Source organism: Martes martes (assembly GCF_963455335.1).
Source record: "Martes martes genome assembly, chromosome: 12".
Lineage (NCBI taxonomy): Eukaryota > Metazoa > Chordata > Mammalia > Carnivora > Mustelidae > Martes > Martes martes.
This window is the reverse complement of record NC_137900.1, coordinates 12,213,097-12,231,566: the sequence shown is the minus strand read 5'-3', so window position 1 is coordinate 12,231,566 and position 18,470 is coordinate 12,213,097. Positions and strand designations below refer to the sequence as shown.

The window sequence follows — 18,470 nt, the reverse complement described above, 5'->3', positions numbered from 1 at the left end:
ACAGAAGAAACAGTAATATTGTGTGTGTGTGTGTGTGTGTGTGTGTGAAAGTCAAATGGAATGACAGTCTATTATATGCCTTTACCTGAAGTGACAGTTTTAATGAATGGTCACACACTGTATTTTAACACGGGGTTAGCATCCCAGAGTCAGGAATTTCATGTGAGAGTGTGTGTGTTTTATGACTTTCCTTTACAATGACATCATTAGCTAGAAACAAGGTGTCTTTCACCAGAAAGGAGGTAGTTTTTTACTAAATACTGGAGAAAGGACCTACGATCTCTTGCAAACTTAGGGTTTGGAGTTTAAGTTGGTAGATGTAACAGGATATTTAGTCTCTGCTCCATGATTTCTCAGTGATTAATGACCTGACTCTACTTCCAATTTAGTTATCACACTTCCCTTCATGTGCCGATAGGAAACTTAGGATAGATCGCACGATCAAGTTAAATACATCTGTGGAGAATTGCTACTTATGAAAATGTACGTTTTGAAACATCAAATCATCCACAACCCCTTCTACTCAGGTCGTGAATATTATCTGTTTATATTTCCTTCAAAAAGTAGTGTTCAGATGAAAGACTAACTTATATTATGACATTCTTACTCTTCTGTCCCTTTCTCTGGAGCGATCACAGATCTGAAAGAAGCTTGGTGTGGCTGGAGGCAGTGAGCGGGGACGTGAGAAGTATGCCAGCTTGGGACCAGTTGAGGAATCTAGATTTTCCTCTAGAAGCAGTGAGAAATCACTGGATGATTTTGGGGGCCAGGGAGATGGAATGCCATGAGCTAATTCCTTATTTTATTTTATTGTTATTATTTATTTATTTATTTATTTAGGAAGCATGTGGGGGGAGCAGGGCAGAGGGGGAGAGAGAATTTTAAGCAGGCTCCATGCCCAGTGTGAAGCCTGATGCGGGGCTCGATCTCATGAACCTGAGATCATGGCCTGAGCCAGAACCAAGAGTAGAATGCTTAACCGACTAAGCCACTGAGGTGCTGCAACTAGTCTGTTCTTTTAAATGGTCATCATTAGGGGCACGTGGGTGGCTCTGTCGATTAAGCATCTGCCTTCGGCTCTGGGGGTGATCCCAGGGTCCTGGGATGGCGCCCGTGTCCATCTCCCCACTCAGTGGGGAGCCTACTTCTCCCTCACCCTCTCCTGCTTCCCCTGCTTGTGCTCTCTGTCAAATAAATGAATTTTTTAAAAAAATGGTCATCACTAAAACTCTTCCATACGGTCCGACAATGATAGAGTCACGATGCTATGCATTTGGCAAAACTCAGAGAACTGTACACCAAAAGAAGGAACCCTGACATAAACTATAGATTTAACAGAATGAAGACGTGTCAATGTCAGTGCGTAAATTGGAAAAAATGTAGCACACCAGTGCAAGACGTTAGATAAGAAGGAAACCATGGGGGCGGTAGAGGGAGGGAATATTAGAGAACTCTCTGTACTTCTGTTCAATTTTTCTTCAAACCTAAAACTTCTCTGAGAAAGTCTCTTGAATAAGACGGGAAAAAAGATGATTGCTGGATGGACAGTGAAATGGGGAGACAAATTAGGAAGCCACCACAGTATGTTTTTTGAAATAGCTTTATTAGCATAGCTTCTTTCAGAAGAAGAGTGCTATCGGAAATTCATTTTGGTATCAAACAAAGATGGGAATTCTCGGGGCGCTTGGGTGGCTCAGTCGGTTAACCATCTGCCTTCAGCTCAGATCATCATCTCAGGGGCCTGGGGTCGAGCCTCCCCCCACCCCCAATCATACTAGGTTCCCCAATCAGCAGGGAATCTGCTTCTCCCTCTCACTCTCCCTCTGTTCTCACTCTCTCTCTCTCTCTCAAATAAATAAGGAAAATCTTTAAAAAAAAAAAAAAAAGGAGGGTGCCTGGATGGCTCAGCGGGTTAAGCTTCTGCCTTCAGCTCAGGTCGTGATCTCAAGGTCCTGGAATCGAGCCCCACATCAGGCTCTCTGCTCGGCGGGGAGCCCGCTTCCCCCTCTCTCTCTGCCTGCCTCTCTGCCTACTTGTGATCTCTGTCTGTCCAATAAATAAAGAAAGTCTTAAAAAAAAAAAAAAAGATGAGAATTCTCTACGTTAGAGTAAGGTGAGGTAGTAAGAAAATAGAGGAGAAAAAAAAAATCACGTTGCCATTCCACGGAACACAAACTGGAGATTCAATCTATATTTCTCATTATCTACTGTTTTTACACCTACTTTTGAGTTTGTGTTCATTTCTGTGTGCCTCAGATTTAAATCGGTATATTTAGAGAAAGCTAATACATGGATCTGTGTCTTCTAGGACCTAAAATCTTCCATAGAGATTTTATATTATACTAAGATAAGAAAAATTAAAAAGCTAGAGCTTAGGTTGGTAGTGAGAATGTAAGGGAAGACACCGACAGGATTTTGAAGCCAGGCCCCATAACCTTGAAGCACCGTAAAACCTCGAAGCACCGTAAAACCTCGAACCACCGTAAAACCTCAGTACAACATAACCAGAGGCTGAATTTATGTGGATGGTTTTATTTCCTACCTAGCAATCTAGTAATTTGACAGAGAAAGATGGCTATCAGACAGAATACATTTACACTGCATTAAATTAATATCTAGTAATTTTTCATTTCCAGAGATTAATAGGAATACTTTCACATTTACATCACGGCACCTGTTTGCTTATAACTTGCTTCTCACAATAAAAATGGGATTGACTTGATCTCAGCCTCTGCAGTTAAATAATTCTTGATTGCTAGGTTTTAAAAAAAAAAAGAAAGAAAGAAAAATCATGGGCAGTCTCTGCAGAGTCTGACCTGAATGATCACCAAGATTTGGTTCATCCTTTGGCGGTGGAGGAGAGCAAGAGAACACTTAAGTTCTGGTCCTGAAAACTCTCTCAATGGCTGAACTTAGAAATGTCAACTTATTAGTTAATTGCAATAATGTCTTAATAATACTTGAAGTCTTACTGAAACAGAATTAGAACTTCTCACGTGTGCCAGATTGATACACCAGTGGCATTCTTAAGAATGGTTGGCATCTAGTGAGAATTCTTTCAGGGATTATTTACTAATTCAAATCTCCTTATGTACTTTGTCTCGCTAGGCACAAAACCTCATGCTGTGCTACATTTTTGTTTGTTATCGAAAAAATAATGGTTCCACGAATTGGTAAAAATTTAAAAAAAAAAACAAAACACAACAAACCTCGTTTTGAAAATGCCTCTGCACACACTCTCTACACACTAATGAGGACAGACTTGTTGGTTTCTGATTCCCTGAATCCTCAGCTCTAAGAACCGAGGATGATCTAAGAGATCACCAAGATGAGATCACTTCCCCAAGGTCACATGCATAGTCGTCAACAAGCCGGGGCTAGGCTGGGTAACTCGGGACTCCTGACCAGTCAGGCTTCCACGGGGCTCTGCCTTTCAACAACTTTGAATGGATAAAGAAAAGCAGGGTTTCAGAAATAAAAGCCCACAGCCAGATTTAAGTCTGTCCCTTGTGAGGACACAGTGTTTGGCCTGAGAATTGAAATCACTCCTTGATTAAGATAAATCAGTATCTCAGATAAACCAGAAGACTTTAAAGTAGTTAGGACTGATGATAAAGAAACTAAAAATAGTTGAAAAATGTATATGTATATGCACAAATATTTAGAAGTATATGCAAATGTTCTAAATACATTTTAATATGTTATGAAATATATTTTATAAATAAAATGTGAAACTAAAAATAAATATAAAATATGAGGACAATATAAAAATAGTAACATAAGATGTAGACTATATTATCTATATAGAAATATGAATATATATTTGTATGTGTTTTAAATTTTAGGTGTCTATGTATTTATTTATATGTCGAGAGAGAGAGAGAGACGGAGAGGGAAAGGGGCCTTGGTTTCCTTAGCAGTGAATCCTGACCTGGGAACCCTACTACAAATACGATTGCAACTATGTATCCATCCGTACCCTCTTCTCAACATCTTTATCCTTTAAGGGCCAGAGAGGTAAACAAAATGGAAATTAGCCTCTGAATCTGTGATACAGTTTGTCACATAAATTCCACATTTCTACATAACACAACATGTTTCCATTTCACCACTCAGCCTCTTTTCTTGGGCTCCTGACAAAGTCAGAGCAGGGCAGGAATGAGGAGTGAAAGGTAAACAGAATTCAGAACATAGAGGAGGACGTCTCCTGGCTCCCACTCCTTTTACTCCACAGAAAATGAAGTTGTATTTCCCTTGGGGGCGGCCTCCACAAATATAGAAACGACCACCCCCTCCCTGCCCCTACCCACCCTGTCACTGGTTGTGCACACAGGCGTTTCTAACAAATAACTCATCATTTTAAGCTTCCTGGTTCTTGTTTTTGGGGTTGGGGTGGGGGGGGGGGTCAAATCTCATTCCCAAAGTTCGGTTGGTCATAATTTCTTCTTGCATTTTCTCCTCTCTGGTCAAGTTCATCTTACCGTTACCTTTGAAATAGGGTCGGCACTATTGTGATTCTGTTTTTCGGTCAATGAAACCAATAAAGTCCCTCAGAGTAGGTATGTGGCTTTTAAGTGTTTATGGTACCAGGTAGGAAATGAGCTATATTACATTCAAACAAATGGACTCTAACTGGGATGCTTTTGAAATAGAAGCCTACACCCCCATGCAATATTTCAGTAATGTATTAGGCTTGATGATGTATGTATACGTTTATTAAGATCAGGATGATTAAAATGCACTTATTCCACTACAAAGAAGAAAAAAGATCATTCGGCACCCCTAAAACCAGTCACAGAGCATTAAGGGATGCAGGGCTCTCTGTACCCTAGTGGAAGGGGGCACAAGGGCTTGGGGCTTTTCCGGCTAAGCCTGACAGCTGATGTGTAACTTTAGCATGCTGTAACCTCTGTAAGCCACAGTTTTTTATTCGGGTAATGGAATTTTATAATACCTGCCTTACAGAGTTACTGTGAATATTTCATGAAATGCTATTTGGGAAAGCATTCTGTGAACTGTAGAATTCTTTAGAAATTTATGTTATTGCCAAGCAGTGATTAGCTGCTTTATGATGAAGAAGCAGTTTTCCAAAGAAACCTGGAAATATATTTTTAAATGGTTTGTGAAAATGCCTTTGAGATTAACATTCTTATATATATTCATGTTACCTCTACGGAAGAATTCTGAATGCATTTATAATTTACATGGCATGACCCATTGATAAAAAAATGAGTTTCCTTTGTAATTGTAAAGTGTAACTTATTGAATCTTTTCCCAGTCTGGTGACAAAATATAATTTAACTTTGTGTTAAGGTGTATATGATTGAAGTATAGAGACTATAAAGTGAAATTTCTTACAAATAATTTCAGTCCGTAAGGAATTATCCCCCAAAGACGATTTATTAAAAAATGAGGCTTTCATTCATATTCCCATAGAAACCAGGGTAACAAATAGAAAGGAGAAGGGACATGTTCCAGATGAGGTAGCACCATAACGGACCCAGAGTACTGAGTGTGGTCCTTGGTTGATTATAAATTTCAATGTGAAAATAAATAATTATAAGCCTGTATGACTTTTCCCCTAATGGAAGTGTGGGCAAGGCACGGAAGTGGAACGGTGAGTGTGATGAGCTACTATGTCTGGCAGTGCCCAGCCAAGCGTCTTCAAGAACACAGTGTTTTGTCCAGAGTCTGGAGGACCAAAGACGCATTTACGAAGTACAGATCCTGGAACTTAGCATTCCAGACTAATGGGATTGCGTCTTCAGAGGATGAGAACTCTGAACTCGCCTGGTGCACAGGGGGAACAATCAATAGTTCAGTTTACTGGAGCATGATATGTTCAAAGATTCGGGGGTACATTGACAAATCTGACGGAGTTACCTCCAGGACCAGATCCTAAAGGTTTAAATACTGAACTGACTGGGTGATGCTGGGGATGGGGTGCCGTGGAGGGGACCGGATCAAGGAGTGGCTGCCGAACCGATCACTGCAGGAAGAATGTGCTGGTGGCAGCATTCTCTGGAGGCGGCTGGTTTTATGAGGTTTCTCTGGCATTGTTTTCTACTTTATAGGTAACTGCAACTCTGAACATTAGAGACCACCATATATTCATTTTCAAGCATCAGAATGAAAGTAAGGAACACTTAAGAGGGACCGGTCCTGCGTTTCCCCAGTTTCAGTCTCTTTTGTGTTGCGTCATGATTTTTCTCTTATCTGCAAATGGTTTTTACTCTCATTTATTAAATATTTTTTCATGACTCCGAAAGGGAAAATGTAGGTCCCCCGAGCTATAGCATTTGTTAAGTTGCGGAGTTAACCTTTGGCTGTATCTTATATTTCAACATTAACCCAACTATTGAAAATGCCCATCAAGGTACCACCCTAAAGTCCCCCTTTAGGAAACACAGGTCCATCTGCTTCTGTCATCTTACAGGTGAGGAACTGATGTGCAAGGAAGTCCAACAAGGTGCCTAAGTCCCTACGTATGCCTATGAGGTCCCAAACACACTTCTAGGTGCCTGGGCGACAGAAATCACAAAACAAAATCGCTGTCCTCAACACTCCCATTCTAGGGGTGGACGGAGACAGTAGACAAATAATGATGTAAGGATGTGACGTACTGCCAGGTAATGTGAAGGGCTGTGAGAAAGACACAGTGTGCCCTGCGAGAGCTGGTCAAGGAGCGTCTCTTAGTGGCCCCGGATGTGTGCAGGGAGCAAGCTGTGGGATCTCCGGATGCAGCTGTCTGGGCAGAAGAAACAGGAGCAAAGCATCTGGGTGACAAGTTGCCTGACATGCTCGAGGAAGAGCCGGGAGTCGCAAGGAATGGTGCCAGGAAAGCCTGGTTCTTTGGCCCACCAGCCCTCCCCTGCTACCCCATTACGAACACCCCCTTTTCCTGTACCAAGGGCTGACCAGCACACACCAGTCCCAGCCCGCTGCCCACTTTGCGGGGACACAGCCATGCGCGCTGGTTCGTGTGTCGCCCACACGACACCACAATATGAGAGCCAAATGGTACAACAGAGATTATGTGGCCCCCAAAGAGCCTAAATGATTTGCCATCTGGCCCTTTCGAGAAAATGTCTGCTGACCCCTCCTCCGTATCATGCTGCTTGTTGCTGTTGTTGTCAGATGTGGACATCACAGAAAAAACAAAACAAAACAAAAAAAAAAACCCCTTGAATGGTGAAATACACATTTTTCCATCTTAAAACCTAGTTTTTACTGGTAGGAAATCTGATTTCCATTCTTAAAATTGAGTTAGGTACCCGTGGAAAGTTTTTAGTATATTCTATTCAAGTGTGACTTTTCTCTTTAATGATGAACTAGGGGAATAAGGTATTCCGCCACTACCTAAGGAACCACCACAGCCAGCATTACTCTTGTGGTTTCCTCTCGTTGGTATTCAAATTATATTCTCTCTAAACTACATCTGAAACAGGCTGGAAATACATCCTGTCAGGAGTTGCATTGTTGGGTGATGCACAAGATTTTAAAAAGATCCATATGGACAGGGTGGCCCAGAGCTACGAGTCTCTTTGGAACTAATTACCTTTTCAAATCAAAGGGTCCTGAAGATCCTCTGTGGCTTTACGTGAAAACATCGGCCTGACTTTACCTGGGGCCTCCCTTTCTCTTAAACAAAAGTGCTCATGCTTCTGGTGGTGATATTTTTGTCTTTGGCATAAAGTTCAAGGAGATGCCCTGTATTCTTGTCCCTATCAAATATTTCTCTCTGTAAAGGAAAAGTAAGCAAAAAGGGGGGGGGGATGAGTAAGAGTGAGGGAACAGAATTGAGAAAAATACAGGGGCAGTATTTAAAACGCTCGGTATGAGTGTGAGTGAACTCAGGATTTAAAGTAAGTCACATGACGGGTTGAAGTAGCATCTGGTGAGGAAGGAGGTTGAAGAAAGCGGAATTTTTCATGTTTCTTACATGGGAGGGATCACCTGTAACCAATTTATTCAATCACACCGATAGTCTACAGCCTACCAGCCCCGTATCTCTCAGATGCTCACCTGCCCGCCAGCCGTCATCCTCCTCTTCTCCCCACGGAGACTTCTCTATTTTTTTAGATAATCTCTAAAACCCAGTGTGGGGCTCACCTCATCACCCAGAGGTCGAGGGTTACACGCTCTCCTGACGAAGCCAGCCAGGTCCTCTCTCTTTGGACCGAATTCTTCCTCAGTCACTTCCTGAACTGCTCTTCCCAGGGACTTCCTGTCATCTTAAGCTTCGTAGCTGGGGCCGGGGGAGGGGGTGGGGGTGGGGAGAGGGAGGAACTAGAAACCTTCTGACCACAAAGAATATAGTTTTATGACTACAAATATATGGTTACAGGGAAAAAAAAAAACTTAGGAAAATATAGAAAAACAAAAGGGAGAAAATAAAAATTAGCCACAGTTTCCACTTTAGTATAGTTCCTACCTATTATGTCTGTCTGGATTTAAAATTTCTAATTATTACTCACTTACAATTTTATGCCCGCTTTTCACACATAAGAATGTGAAAATATATAGTTCTCTAGGTAATTAGTCTTCTGAAACTGGATTCTGATCCTCAAGTGCGATGAGCCATAGTTTAGTTGGCTCCCATTGATGGACTTTGGTTTCCAATTTTTCTGTGTTATAAATAAAGCTGCAATGAACATCTTCGTGTGCTCACATGTCTGGTGAGTCCCTGAGAGTAGAACGCACGGGAGTGTTCCCTCTGCTTGAAAAGAGGGGATGCGCACCGTCAAGGCTGTCACCACAACCATTCTGTAGCCAAACTCCCGAAGACAAGTGAAGGGACTTCTCCGCGCTGTGTTTAATGGTAAAGCTCAGTCTGGCGTTCCACTTGGAAGTTGTTTACTGGGCTGCCTCCTCGGTTGAAGGTCACTAAGCAGTTTATTGCCTCTTGTGTCTGGGGAACCTCAGTATGTGAGAGACCAGAGTTTGAAGGAGATCAGTCTTGGAAGCAGCAGAGAGGCAAGAAGAAGGTGAAGGATTCCATCCAAGTTCGGGGTAAGTCCGCCGGGTCACGCTATGACCCCCCGCAAGCGTTCAAGTAACACCTACTAGGTGTTTTCAGGAAAAATGAAGATCAAAGTGGCCCTGCCCTCACAGATTCACAGCCCAGGTTGTTGAGCATAAACACCCCCTCTCTGCTCTGACTTCTGTCTGTGGGGAGAGAGCAGTCCTTTGGAGAGGACATGCTTATATATTTACTTTTTACAAAGTACTCGTGTATTGTTGAAAGTGGAGCTCTTTTCTCTCTCAGTTTGTTCACTTAGGTAGGTAAGAACTACTGTTATCTGAAAAATTCACCCCTGGGTGATGTCTGAAAGAGCCCTTTTTGTGTGAGCCAGACGCTCCCACTTGGGCCACCACAGGTCACAAACCACGCTGGTGTGACTGCTTTCAGTCCACGTCCCTATCCTGGAATGCTCACGGCTCCTCTCTGTCACGGGGGAGCGGGAACGGGAGAGTGTAGGTTTCTAATCACACATTTGCAATTCCAAGGGAGGGACCAAGGACGGGAGGTGCCATCAGACAAGTTTTATCATTTATTGACATTTTAGAAGTTGTGGGAAGCCACTGGCAAAGTCCAACTTCATCCTGCTTGGGCTCAGGTTGGAGGACCAAACTATTCTTTTTGAAACACGCGGAGTTGTTAGCTGTTCCTCTTTAAAGAAACGCTATCTTCCCATTCTTTGGGGGAGGAAGGAACAATGCCCCTTGTGTGTTCGAACCACTCGGAGCATTAATACACAGTTTCCTTAGAAGGGTTTGCTTTCCCGAGTTGAACTTTTCAGAACTCAGAACACCTTATCACACTTTCAGAAGCCTTCTCTCTGAAAATGGAAAAAGGAAAGGGGGGGGGGGCGGGGAGCCTGTCAGGACTTGTGCCAGTTAAATCCGATCTCTCCGGGGATTTGTTTTTCTTCTGGCGTCAGATTAGATGTTCAAATCAAGCAGTGTTTGAGGGCTGCAAGGGAATGTCCATGGGATTCTTAGTGAGGCTAATCCCAAAGCGGCACATTCCAAGGGGCTAATCTGCCCAAGTTCATTGCTTACTTGAAACGTCTCTTGGGGGAAGAGCCGGGCAAGTGGCTTTTTTTCCAGTGGGCGGTCATAAGAGCATTATTAACGGGATGACCAGCCCCAGACACAGCAAAATGAAAGCAACAGGAGCTGCTCGTGGGACTGCCTTTGCCACCACCCAGAGTCAGTGCTCAGGTAAAATGATTTCGGCTTGTTTTCTTCGTGTTCAGCCTCCCAAAAGTGGATCAGGGGGACCTAGAGAAAGACCAAAGGATTGCCCAGGTTGATGTTGAAGGAAAGCTAGAGTCAAAAAGGAATACAGGCATTCATTACCTTTGGGTCTTTGGTGGTTTTGTTCTGATTAGGACAGAGCGTTCATCTGAAACAGGAGAGTCTCAAGATAAGGAACATGGTGAAATTCCAATTTGTTCTATAGATTTAGTGGATTCTTTTCTTCTGTCTCTCATCTTGTCATTACTGGTCTGGGTTGTTGTTGTTCTGTTAAGTTAACTTCCTAAAGGGTAGATTGCAGTAGCAGTTTCCAAGACTTTCCAGAGACAGATTTAGTATATACTTGATGTATGTGCTTATCAACCATTCCTGCCTGGAGAAGTTCTTGGTCCTGTAGCTGGGGGTGGGGGGGTGGCGGGGGGGTGGGAGTCAGAAGTACGAAGCATCGGAATCATCGGGGGAATGACTGTTCGCAGCAGAACCTTTGTGAAAAAGAAGTGAAACCTGCCTAAGTGAAGTAACAACTTTTTTTCCCTTTAAGAGACAATATTTACAGCTTTTGTTTGTTTGTTTCTATCATTTGTATCCTTTATTGACTGTACATTTTGCTTGCAAAATTAGTACTTTATTCTTTCAGGGTAATCATGATACTTTGTTCAAAACATGAATGTCCTCGTTTTTGTTTTCAATACGATGTCCTTTAATTATTAGCCTTAGAAACCACTTCCCTATTACACATCACACATGACTGATAATGCAGAAAGACCAGAAAGAAAATAGTCCTTCATGAACTCAGTCATGGTGATGTGGCTGTTCTACCTTTAGAAAAGAACGTACAAAGTGATTTTCTAAGGTCCGATGGAAGCCATCTTTTCTAAGAGTACACGAGACTTCCGAAGCCAATTTAAAAAGAAAAGATTTTAGGGCATCCTGTCCATTGAAGTTTTGTATTAGAAGAGAATTAAAGGGTCAGTGAGAATCGTGGCATGTCAAAACTATTTCATGCTTTCTAACAACAAGGATAGACATTCTGAGCTAACTTACTTGGATATTTAAGCCAAGTATGAAGCTCACGCAGAGCAGTTCAAAGCCTTTGGACAAAAGAAAAAGGAATTAGTTTGGGGAACAAGTTAAACCATGATTATACTTCAAATTTACGCTCTTCTAGAAAATAATTTTAAAAATCTAATATCTACCCACACTGAAGACCTGAATAAAAGCATAATACAGCAAAGCCCACAGTAGAGCATAATCAATTATGCACGATATTTTGTAGCATTTCTAATTCATGTGTTATACATGCGCTCTTTCTATTATGTTTTATACTTTTTTTTGCAAAAAAAAAAAAAAAGAATTCAATTATGAATGTTGGAAAGATTTTTTTTTCTATTATATTGTTTCCCCTACCCTCCTCCCAATTTTCCATGCCTTTGCAAGGGAAATGGTTAATCTGCTGGTAGTAAGAAATAGAAATTGATCTTCATTCCTTTCACTAACAGTGAGGTGGGATTTTTGGCTTCAAGAAGGCAATTAAGTTTCTAAACTGAAACAAGTCAAGTTACTTTATTTTTAAAAACTAACCAGTTAGCAATTTCTCTGTGTAGTAATTCTGAGTAAAACTTCTAGGGCCTTCCAGGTTGAAACTGGGATCCATGAGTGAGACAAATAATCAAGGTGTCCTTGGAAAGTCTAATTCTTATGTCGTGGTCCTCTAGATTCTCAAGTTAGGAATCCTGTTGGAATCACCTTTCTTTGTTAGAGCTGTTATAATGATCCCCCTCTTTTACTTCTTGCTCCTATTACAATGTCTTCCTAATGTCCCACCCCAATCCTTTATCCTAAGGAGGGAGGTAGAACACAGAGTAGAGTGTGTATTACTCCACATGTGGGGACAGAGCGGGGGAAAGAGGAGAGAAAGGTGCTAGTATATGCTGGGTCTAAGGCATGCCTCTAGGAGTCCAACTCTGTCTAAAAACCAAGGCAATCCCAAGCATGCCCAGATGGTATTGCCCAGATCAAGGGTATTTACTGTCAATAATATATAATTAGGAAAGGCAGTTTAGCAGAGTGGGTAAGTGTGTGAACTCTAGTCAGACTGTGCAAGCTCAAACTCTGGCTTTAAAATGTCCTTGCTGCATCTCTCTGCCTCAACATCTTCAATGGTAGAATGGATATAAAAGTAGTACTTCCCACATGGGGTCCTTATGAGGACCCATGGAGATCATACATACATGGCATATTTCCAGGCACAGGAGGAGCCCTTCGTAAATGTTAAATATTGAGTGGCTACTGAGTCCCAGGTGCTCTCCCTGAATCATGTGCTTTGGTAAATACAACAGTGTTCTGAGGCGGCTATGATTATCCTCATGTTAATAGAAAAGACTCAGGGAAGTTAAATAACTTTTCTGTATGCCATTTTTTTGTGGCCAACTAGGCCTTCTCAGAGCCTCTGATCCCCAGCACAAAGAGAAATCAAACTAAATCAAGACTGTGAGAGCAGGTTCATAGTGCTCTTCTCTGAATCGGCATCTGAACTTTCAGTACCAGAACCAAGCCAGCACTGGTCCCTTTTCTTGAAGTGAAACACAGTGCCCAAATAATAATGGTAACAACTTGGTGTGTCAGCTATTAGTATTGTCCCCATTTTATAGATGAGAAAAACTGAGGACCCCCCAAATTATGTGACTCTGTCCATGCTGTAGAGTCCCAGTCATGCCACTGTTTCTAATGGCAAACCTCACGCTCTATCCGTGATACTGCCGTGCCTTTTTTCTCTCGGGTAGTATTGGTTGGCACTGCCCCAAATTTGCAGATGCTTCTCCAAAAGATCCTTCTGAATTCTCACCAAAGTGGGCCACAAAGAAGAAAGGAAAGTGCATTCTACCTTTCCTGCTCCCCGAGATGTAGGGAAAGTTGGTTTCAAATGTCCAGGGAGGAGTATTTTTACCATCTTTCTGCCAAGAGATGTTATCAATGAAAGTATTCAGTGTCTAGGAAAAATCACAGCCTGTGAATAGTTTAACTTACAGGCTTTTCACAAAGATAAAGCCTGGTTATCTATGCTGCTCAGCTCATTTCTGTTGCAAAGATGCAGCCACTTGCTTTTCCTATATATTTGAGAAGAAAAATCTTTGTGAAGAGACACTGGGGCTTTCTTCATGCCCAGCTGACAAACAGAATTGCAAATGTTACCTTTTTTGGTTTGAGGGTGCAGAGAGCCACCTGGACCCAGGGATCTCGGAGGCAGGCTGGGTGCTCCTCCTCGTGTGGACAGTGCACAAACACTGAGAAATGCAAGCATCCCCCATGTTGCTACTTTTACGATGTTGTTTGTCATATGAGATAACTCCTGCCTTCTGTGCTGTATGCTTGCCTAGCCTCCATCAGGAGAGAGGAGAGAGATGGGAGACTAAGGGTTGAGAGCAAACTAGACCTTGGCACAGTTTATATAGATGTTTGGGTCCTTGGCAGAGTCAGTATCAATTACAGCCAGCATATGGGGGCTTGTAACAGTTAGCAGTGGGCATGGAGGCCACATAAAGCATGAAGTTCCACTTTGGCCCTGTATATTTCAAGAGTATAAATTTAGCCCTGATGCTGTGTTAAAGAAAAGATGATACCATATGGAAATAACTTTACACGATGCTTTAACAACTTCCGTCTTAAATGCTTAGAAAAGGAATCTTCTGAGTAGCTTACAGGATCTCATGGGAAACTCCTCTACTTTTTCAAAAACTGGTAACGAAAGGGGTAAAGTGCTATGGGATGGACACTGTGCTTTGGAACAAAGATGGTCTAGTTTTCTGGAGCTTCCTTTATCCTTCTGGGAACGCAATCTCAGTGCCCGGACTTCCTGGTGGATAGTCCCAACAGTGCCCATTCTAAGAAGCTGTGTTTCCTGTGCTGAAAGGCATGTGGAATTAACAAAGAAAAGAAAGGGGAAAAAAAAGTGCTATCTTCCTTCCTTCAGAGGCATTACCTATGAGGTTCTGGACTGTGATGAAGACATTAATCTTCCTTATGCTTCCATTTCCTTTTTCCCTCCTGCATTTAAGCACTGCTAATTAGGATTATTGAAAAAACGTCATGGTGGCATAGAGCTCTTGAATTTTGTAATTCTCTTACCACTTCTCTCTCTCTCTTTCTTTTTTTCTTTTTGGAGAGGTGGAGGGAGGGACAGAGGGAGAGAGAGAATCTCAAGCAGATTCCTCAACAAGATCAGAGCCCAACGTGGGGCTTGATCTCATGACCCTGAGATCATGACCTGCCAAAATCAAGAACTGAACACTCAACTGACTGAGCGCCCCAGGCACCTCAGTTTCTCTTTCTTTCCACAAAGAAAATCAAATGGAGGTGTTAGCCATGAGAACTTCATACTTATTTACATGTGTTTCCTTCCACCCCTGAATATTTGTTATGTATGGGGATATAAACATACTGTAGCTCCGTGTTTTTCATTTCGTCCGTAAATAGTAAATGTTCTCTGCCTTCAGAAATCATCAAGAATTTGTATATGGTTCCATCACTAACATTTTTTTTTATTATGGTCATTTTCTTGGACTCAATGTTACCAGGTTAACCTAATCAACAGGTACTGGCAGCAATTGATTTTGTTATATGCAGCGTTTATGTGTGAAGTAACCACAATTTCGATTTGGTTTATGAAATACTAGTCTATTACATGATTATGAAAATTTGCTTCCCCGACAAGAATACATCAAGGTTATGTTCACCTTTCTTCTTCTTCTTCTTTTTTTTTTCAGGCTCAGAAATCCTGGATAGAAAGAGCATTTTATAAAAGAGAATGTGTTCACATCATACCCAGCACCAAAGACCCCCATAGGTAATCTTGCTGTTTCTATAATGAAGTGAGAACACAGAGTAGCAATTATGGGAACAGAACTACAATAGTAATCACTATCCATTGCAAGGGAAACAATGTCAAAGATTTTTATTTTTTATATTTGCTGGGCATCTCTGTAACAATCTTCTATGTATACCCCACATAATATACCATGCCTGCGGTTAATTCTCTAAGAGCCTGTACAAAATAACAGATACCCCATTGGGAAGGAATTAATCACCATCTATAAGTGGGTTATATGTATTTTTAGTATGGTTACTGATTTTCTCCTCTAAGCATTTCATCAAAATGCTTAGTTTGTACCAACATTCTCTGCTATAATGAAAAAGAGCTTTTTAAACAAAAGACTCCTAGCAGATTACTGGCTAGACTGCTGACCAGCAGATTCCTGTCCGAGCACGTTTTTAGTATCCTACTTACCTTACCTTTAGTATTCTCCTTAACTCCCTCGTTTAGCCTTAAAACATATGAGGTAAGAAGCATTTGGGATGCAGTAAATATGAATGTCTGGAAATGCCTTTATGAAAAGGCAACGTAACCAAGAGATTTAAAGATGTTATTGATTTATTTGACAGACAGAGATCACAAGTAGGCAGAGAGGCAGGCAGAGAGAGAGGGGGAAGCAGGCTCCCTGCTGAGCAGAGAGCCCGATGCAGGGCTCGATCCCAGGACTCTGGGATCATGACCTGAGCCGAAGGCAGAGGCTTTAACCCACTGAGCCACCCAGGTGCCCCACAATTTAAAATACAGTCTGTAGAGTCATATAGACTAGCTGTGTAACCTTGAGCATGTTTCCTAACCTTCAAAACTGCAATATTTTATTCATAAAATGAATGTGATCATCATTAGTATTTAATAAGTGATAACTATGTGTCAGTATTTTTACTAACAGTTGTAATAGTGGTACAAGTCTGAAGGAGATGTACCAGTATTATTACTAATGTTTTAATAGTGGTAGTGGGAAAGTATAAAGGCCGTTTCCATGATGTGAAGATTGAATTTTGTTTTCAAATATCTTGTGAATAATATTTTCATTGTTTCTTTGGGAACACTTAAGCTGTAGGTTTTTATTCCCAGAATTGGACACTTGACAGTGAATGTCAGTTGGGAAAGACAAGTTAGGTTGTGACTCACGTATGAGTGAGAGTCCTTATTTAAATGTGCATGTTAAAATTCTCCCCTCAAAGCCGTGCAGTGGCTTTCATGCAAGATTTGATAGATGGGAGAAGTGAAAGGTAGAAAAATCTATAGGGCTTTTGTTCGCAGGTTCCGATCCTGAACAATATGGCAGAGAGGTGGGTGGAGAAGCCCGGGAGGCATGTTATAGCTTCTCCAGCTAAAGGAAACCGAGGAAGGGCAGAAAAGAAAATTCCTATGGCAAGTAAATCCTGAGTTCACTATTTGCCTCATATAGCCACATCATGGGATTCTGCCGGAGCTGCCGGAGAGCTGACTGGCTGGCTACAGTCTGTCGATGTCTCCTGCAGGTCGTCCTAAGTGGGTGCTCCAATCATGGCAGAGACAAGGGATTCACCTTGACCTCTTCTGTTGCAGGTGTTGCTGTGGGCGTCTGATCGGCCAGCATGTGGGCCTCACTCCCAGTATCTCCGTTCTTCAGAATGAGAAAAATGAGAGTCGCCTCTCCCGAAATGACATCCAGTCCGAGAAGTGGTCCATCAGCAAGCACACGCAGCTCAGCCCGACGGATGCTTTCGGGACCATTGAGTTCCAAGGAGGTGGCCACTCCAACAAAGCCATGGTAATCAGAAACCCATTCAGTCGCTTCCCAAATTCTATCTCACGTCTTGCAAACGAGAGGCAAAGAGCTGGAGATAGAGCCTTTGGGCTTAATCCCACGTCTGCCCGATCCCAGCTAGGCAAGGGGCTCTGCTGACCTTGGCCCTGTGCATCTCTGCTCTCCTCTATAGAATGGGAGGAAGAAAAGCTTCCTCCCAGGATTTTTAAAATAATTAGTATGGTTACTGGACACAGTGACTGTTGTTATAAATAATAATGAGTAGCTTTCTACAGTGACCCACTGTTTATTCTGTTACTCTCGGGGTCTCTTCCCTTAGGGCATGTTTTTCTGTCTCCTTTGGTTAAAAAAAAAAAAAAATTCTTACCTCTAGGTTTCTGTTTTGTTCTGTTGGTAATTAGCATTTCTTTCAGTTCAAGGTAGAAATGATCATCCCAGACTAGTCCTACCAGAGATCTTGCCATCTAAAGCGAGTGCTTTTGCTCCAAGCAGCTGTGTCCAATAATGAGCTCAGGAGAAGAACTCCATATGAAAAGCGTTTTGTTTGGAACAGAGACTTTAGGAAATAATAGAAATTTTACTTCTAAGAGTTGTTGCTTCTAAATTGCAGCTTTCATCATGAACCTCTCCCTACTTGGCCAACAGATTTTTTTCCAGGAGAACAGTACACCATATGTTTTTGGAAATTCTAGAAATGCTCTATTTCAACAAGCTTGCTTCTAACAGAGAGAGTTAGTTGAGGGCGGACCAGTGGCTGCTCTCAGGCACACCACGAAGCTTTCCGAGTTTGGAGAGGAAATTTTGCTTAGAGCAGCATACTGCAAAATGCAAGGGAAGTCACTTTACACTAGTCACAGACTAAATATGGGGAAAAAAAGCCACCCCTCTCCCCTCTCATCTCTCCTCCCCTTTTCCTCTATTCCCCCACTCCTACAGGATTTTCTTCCCCATGAATGACTGACTGAGTTATTCTCATAGTTTTTCCCTAAGAAAATCAGTACAGAGCTATACATTAGAGTAAGAACAATTTTGAGCAGTGAATTGGGAAGAAAAGGTTGCTATGTGCAGCCCCCAGTAAGGCATGGGGAAAGGGTGGCCTGTGGGGGGAGGTAGTTAGTCTTGGCCTCTACAAAAACAAGGGCAGTGGAAATTTGGCAATGTCCTCATCCACCCAGGGGATGTATTTCCCTACACGAAGCCATTAAAGTCCCCAGCTCAGCACAGTTCCCATTCCCAGTATGGGATTGAACCATATACACTGGGGATCCTCTAGACCTATGCATTAATTAAAAGCCATCTAAGTTCATCCTTTAAGAAAAGTGCTGCAAAAAAAAGAAAGAAAGAAAAGAAAAGAAAAAGCAAAGGGATGGAAATGGATCCATGAGGGGCCAAAGTTCTTCGCTGGAGATGAGATTATGATAATGCTGAGAATGAAGTATGCCCCCCCAGATGGGAGAACAGGCCACAGATAAGGAAGTGGCTTAGTAGATGGTGATCATCGTGGAGTGGTCTACCCAGTGACATCATAGGGCGCTTGAATGGTACCTGTGAGCTTTGTGCCGCATGTCGCACAGCTGATATATGATA

At 42.1% G+C, this 18,470-nt stretch overlaps 1 protein-coding gene across 21 annotated transcripts in view; it reads left to right on the top strand.

The window, feature by feature from the left end:
- Positions 1-18,470, top strand: part of TRPM3 (transient receptor potential cation channel subfamily M member 3) — a gene marked incomplete at its 5' end in the record, with an annotated part of 786,868 nt that overhangs the window by 517,588 nt on the left and 250,810 nt on the right. For all 21 annotated transcript variants that reach the window (XM_080819682.1, XM_080819679.1, XM_080819696.1 and 18 more), the window contains 2 exons: positions 15,027-15,106; positions 16,682-16,886. In XM_080819682.1, coding sequence (XP_080675808.1) covers positions 15,027-15,106; positions 16,682-16,886 — 285 coding nt within the window. The remainder of the gene's footprint in view (positions 1-15,026; positions 15,107-16,681; positions 16,887-18,470) is intronic.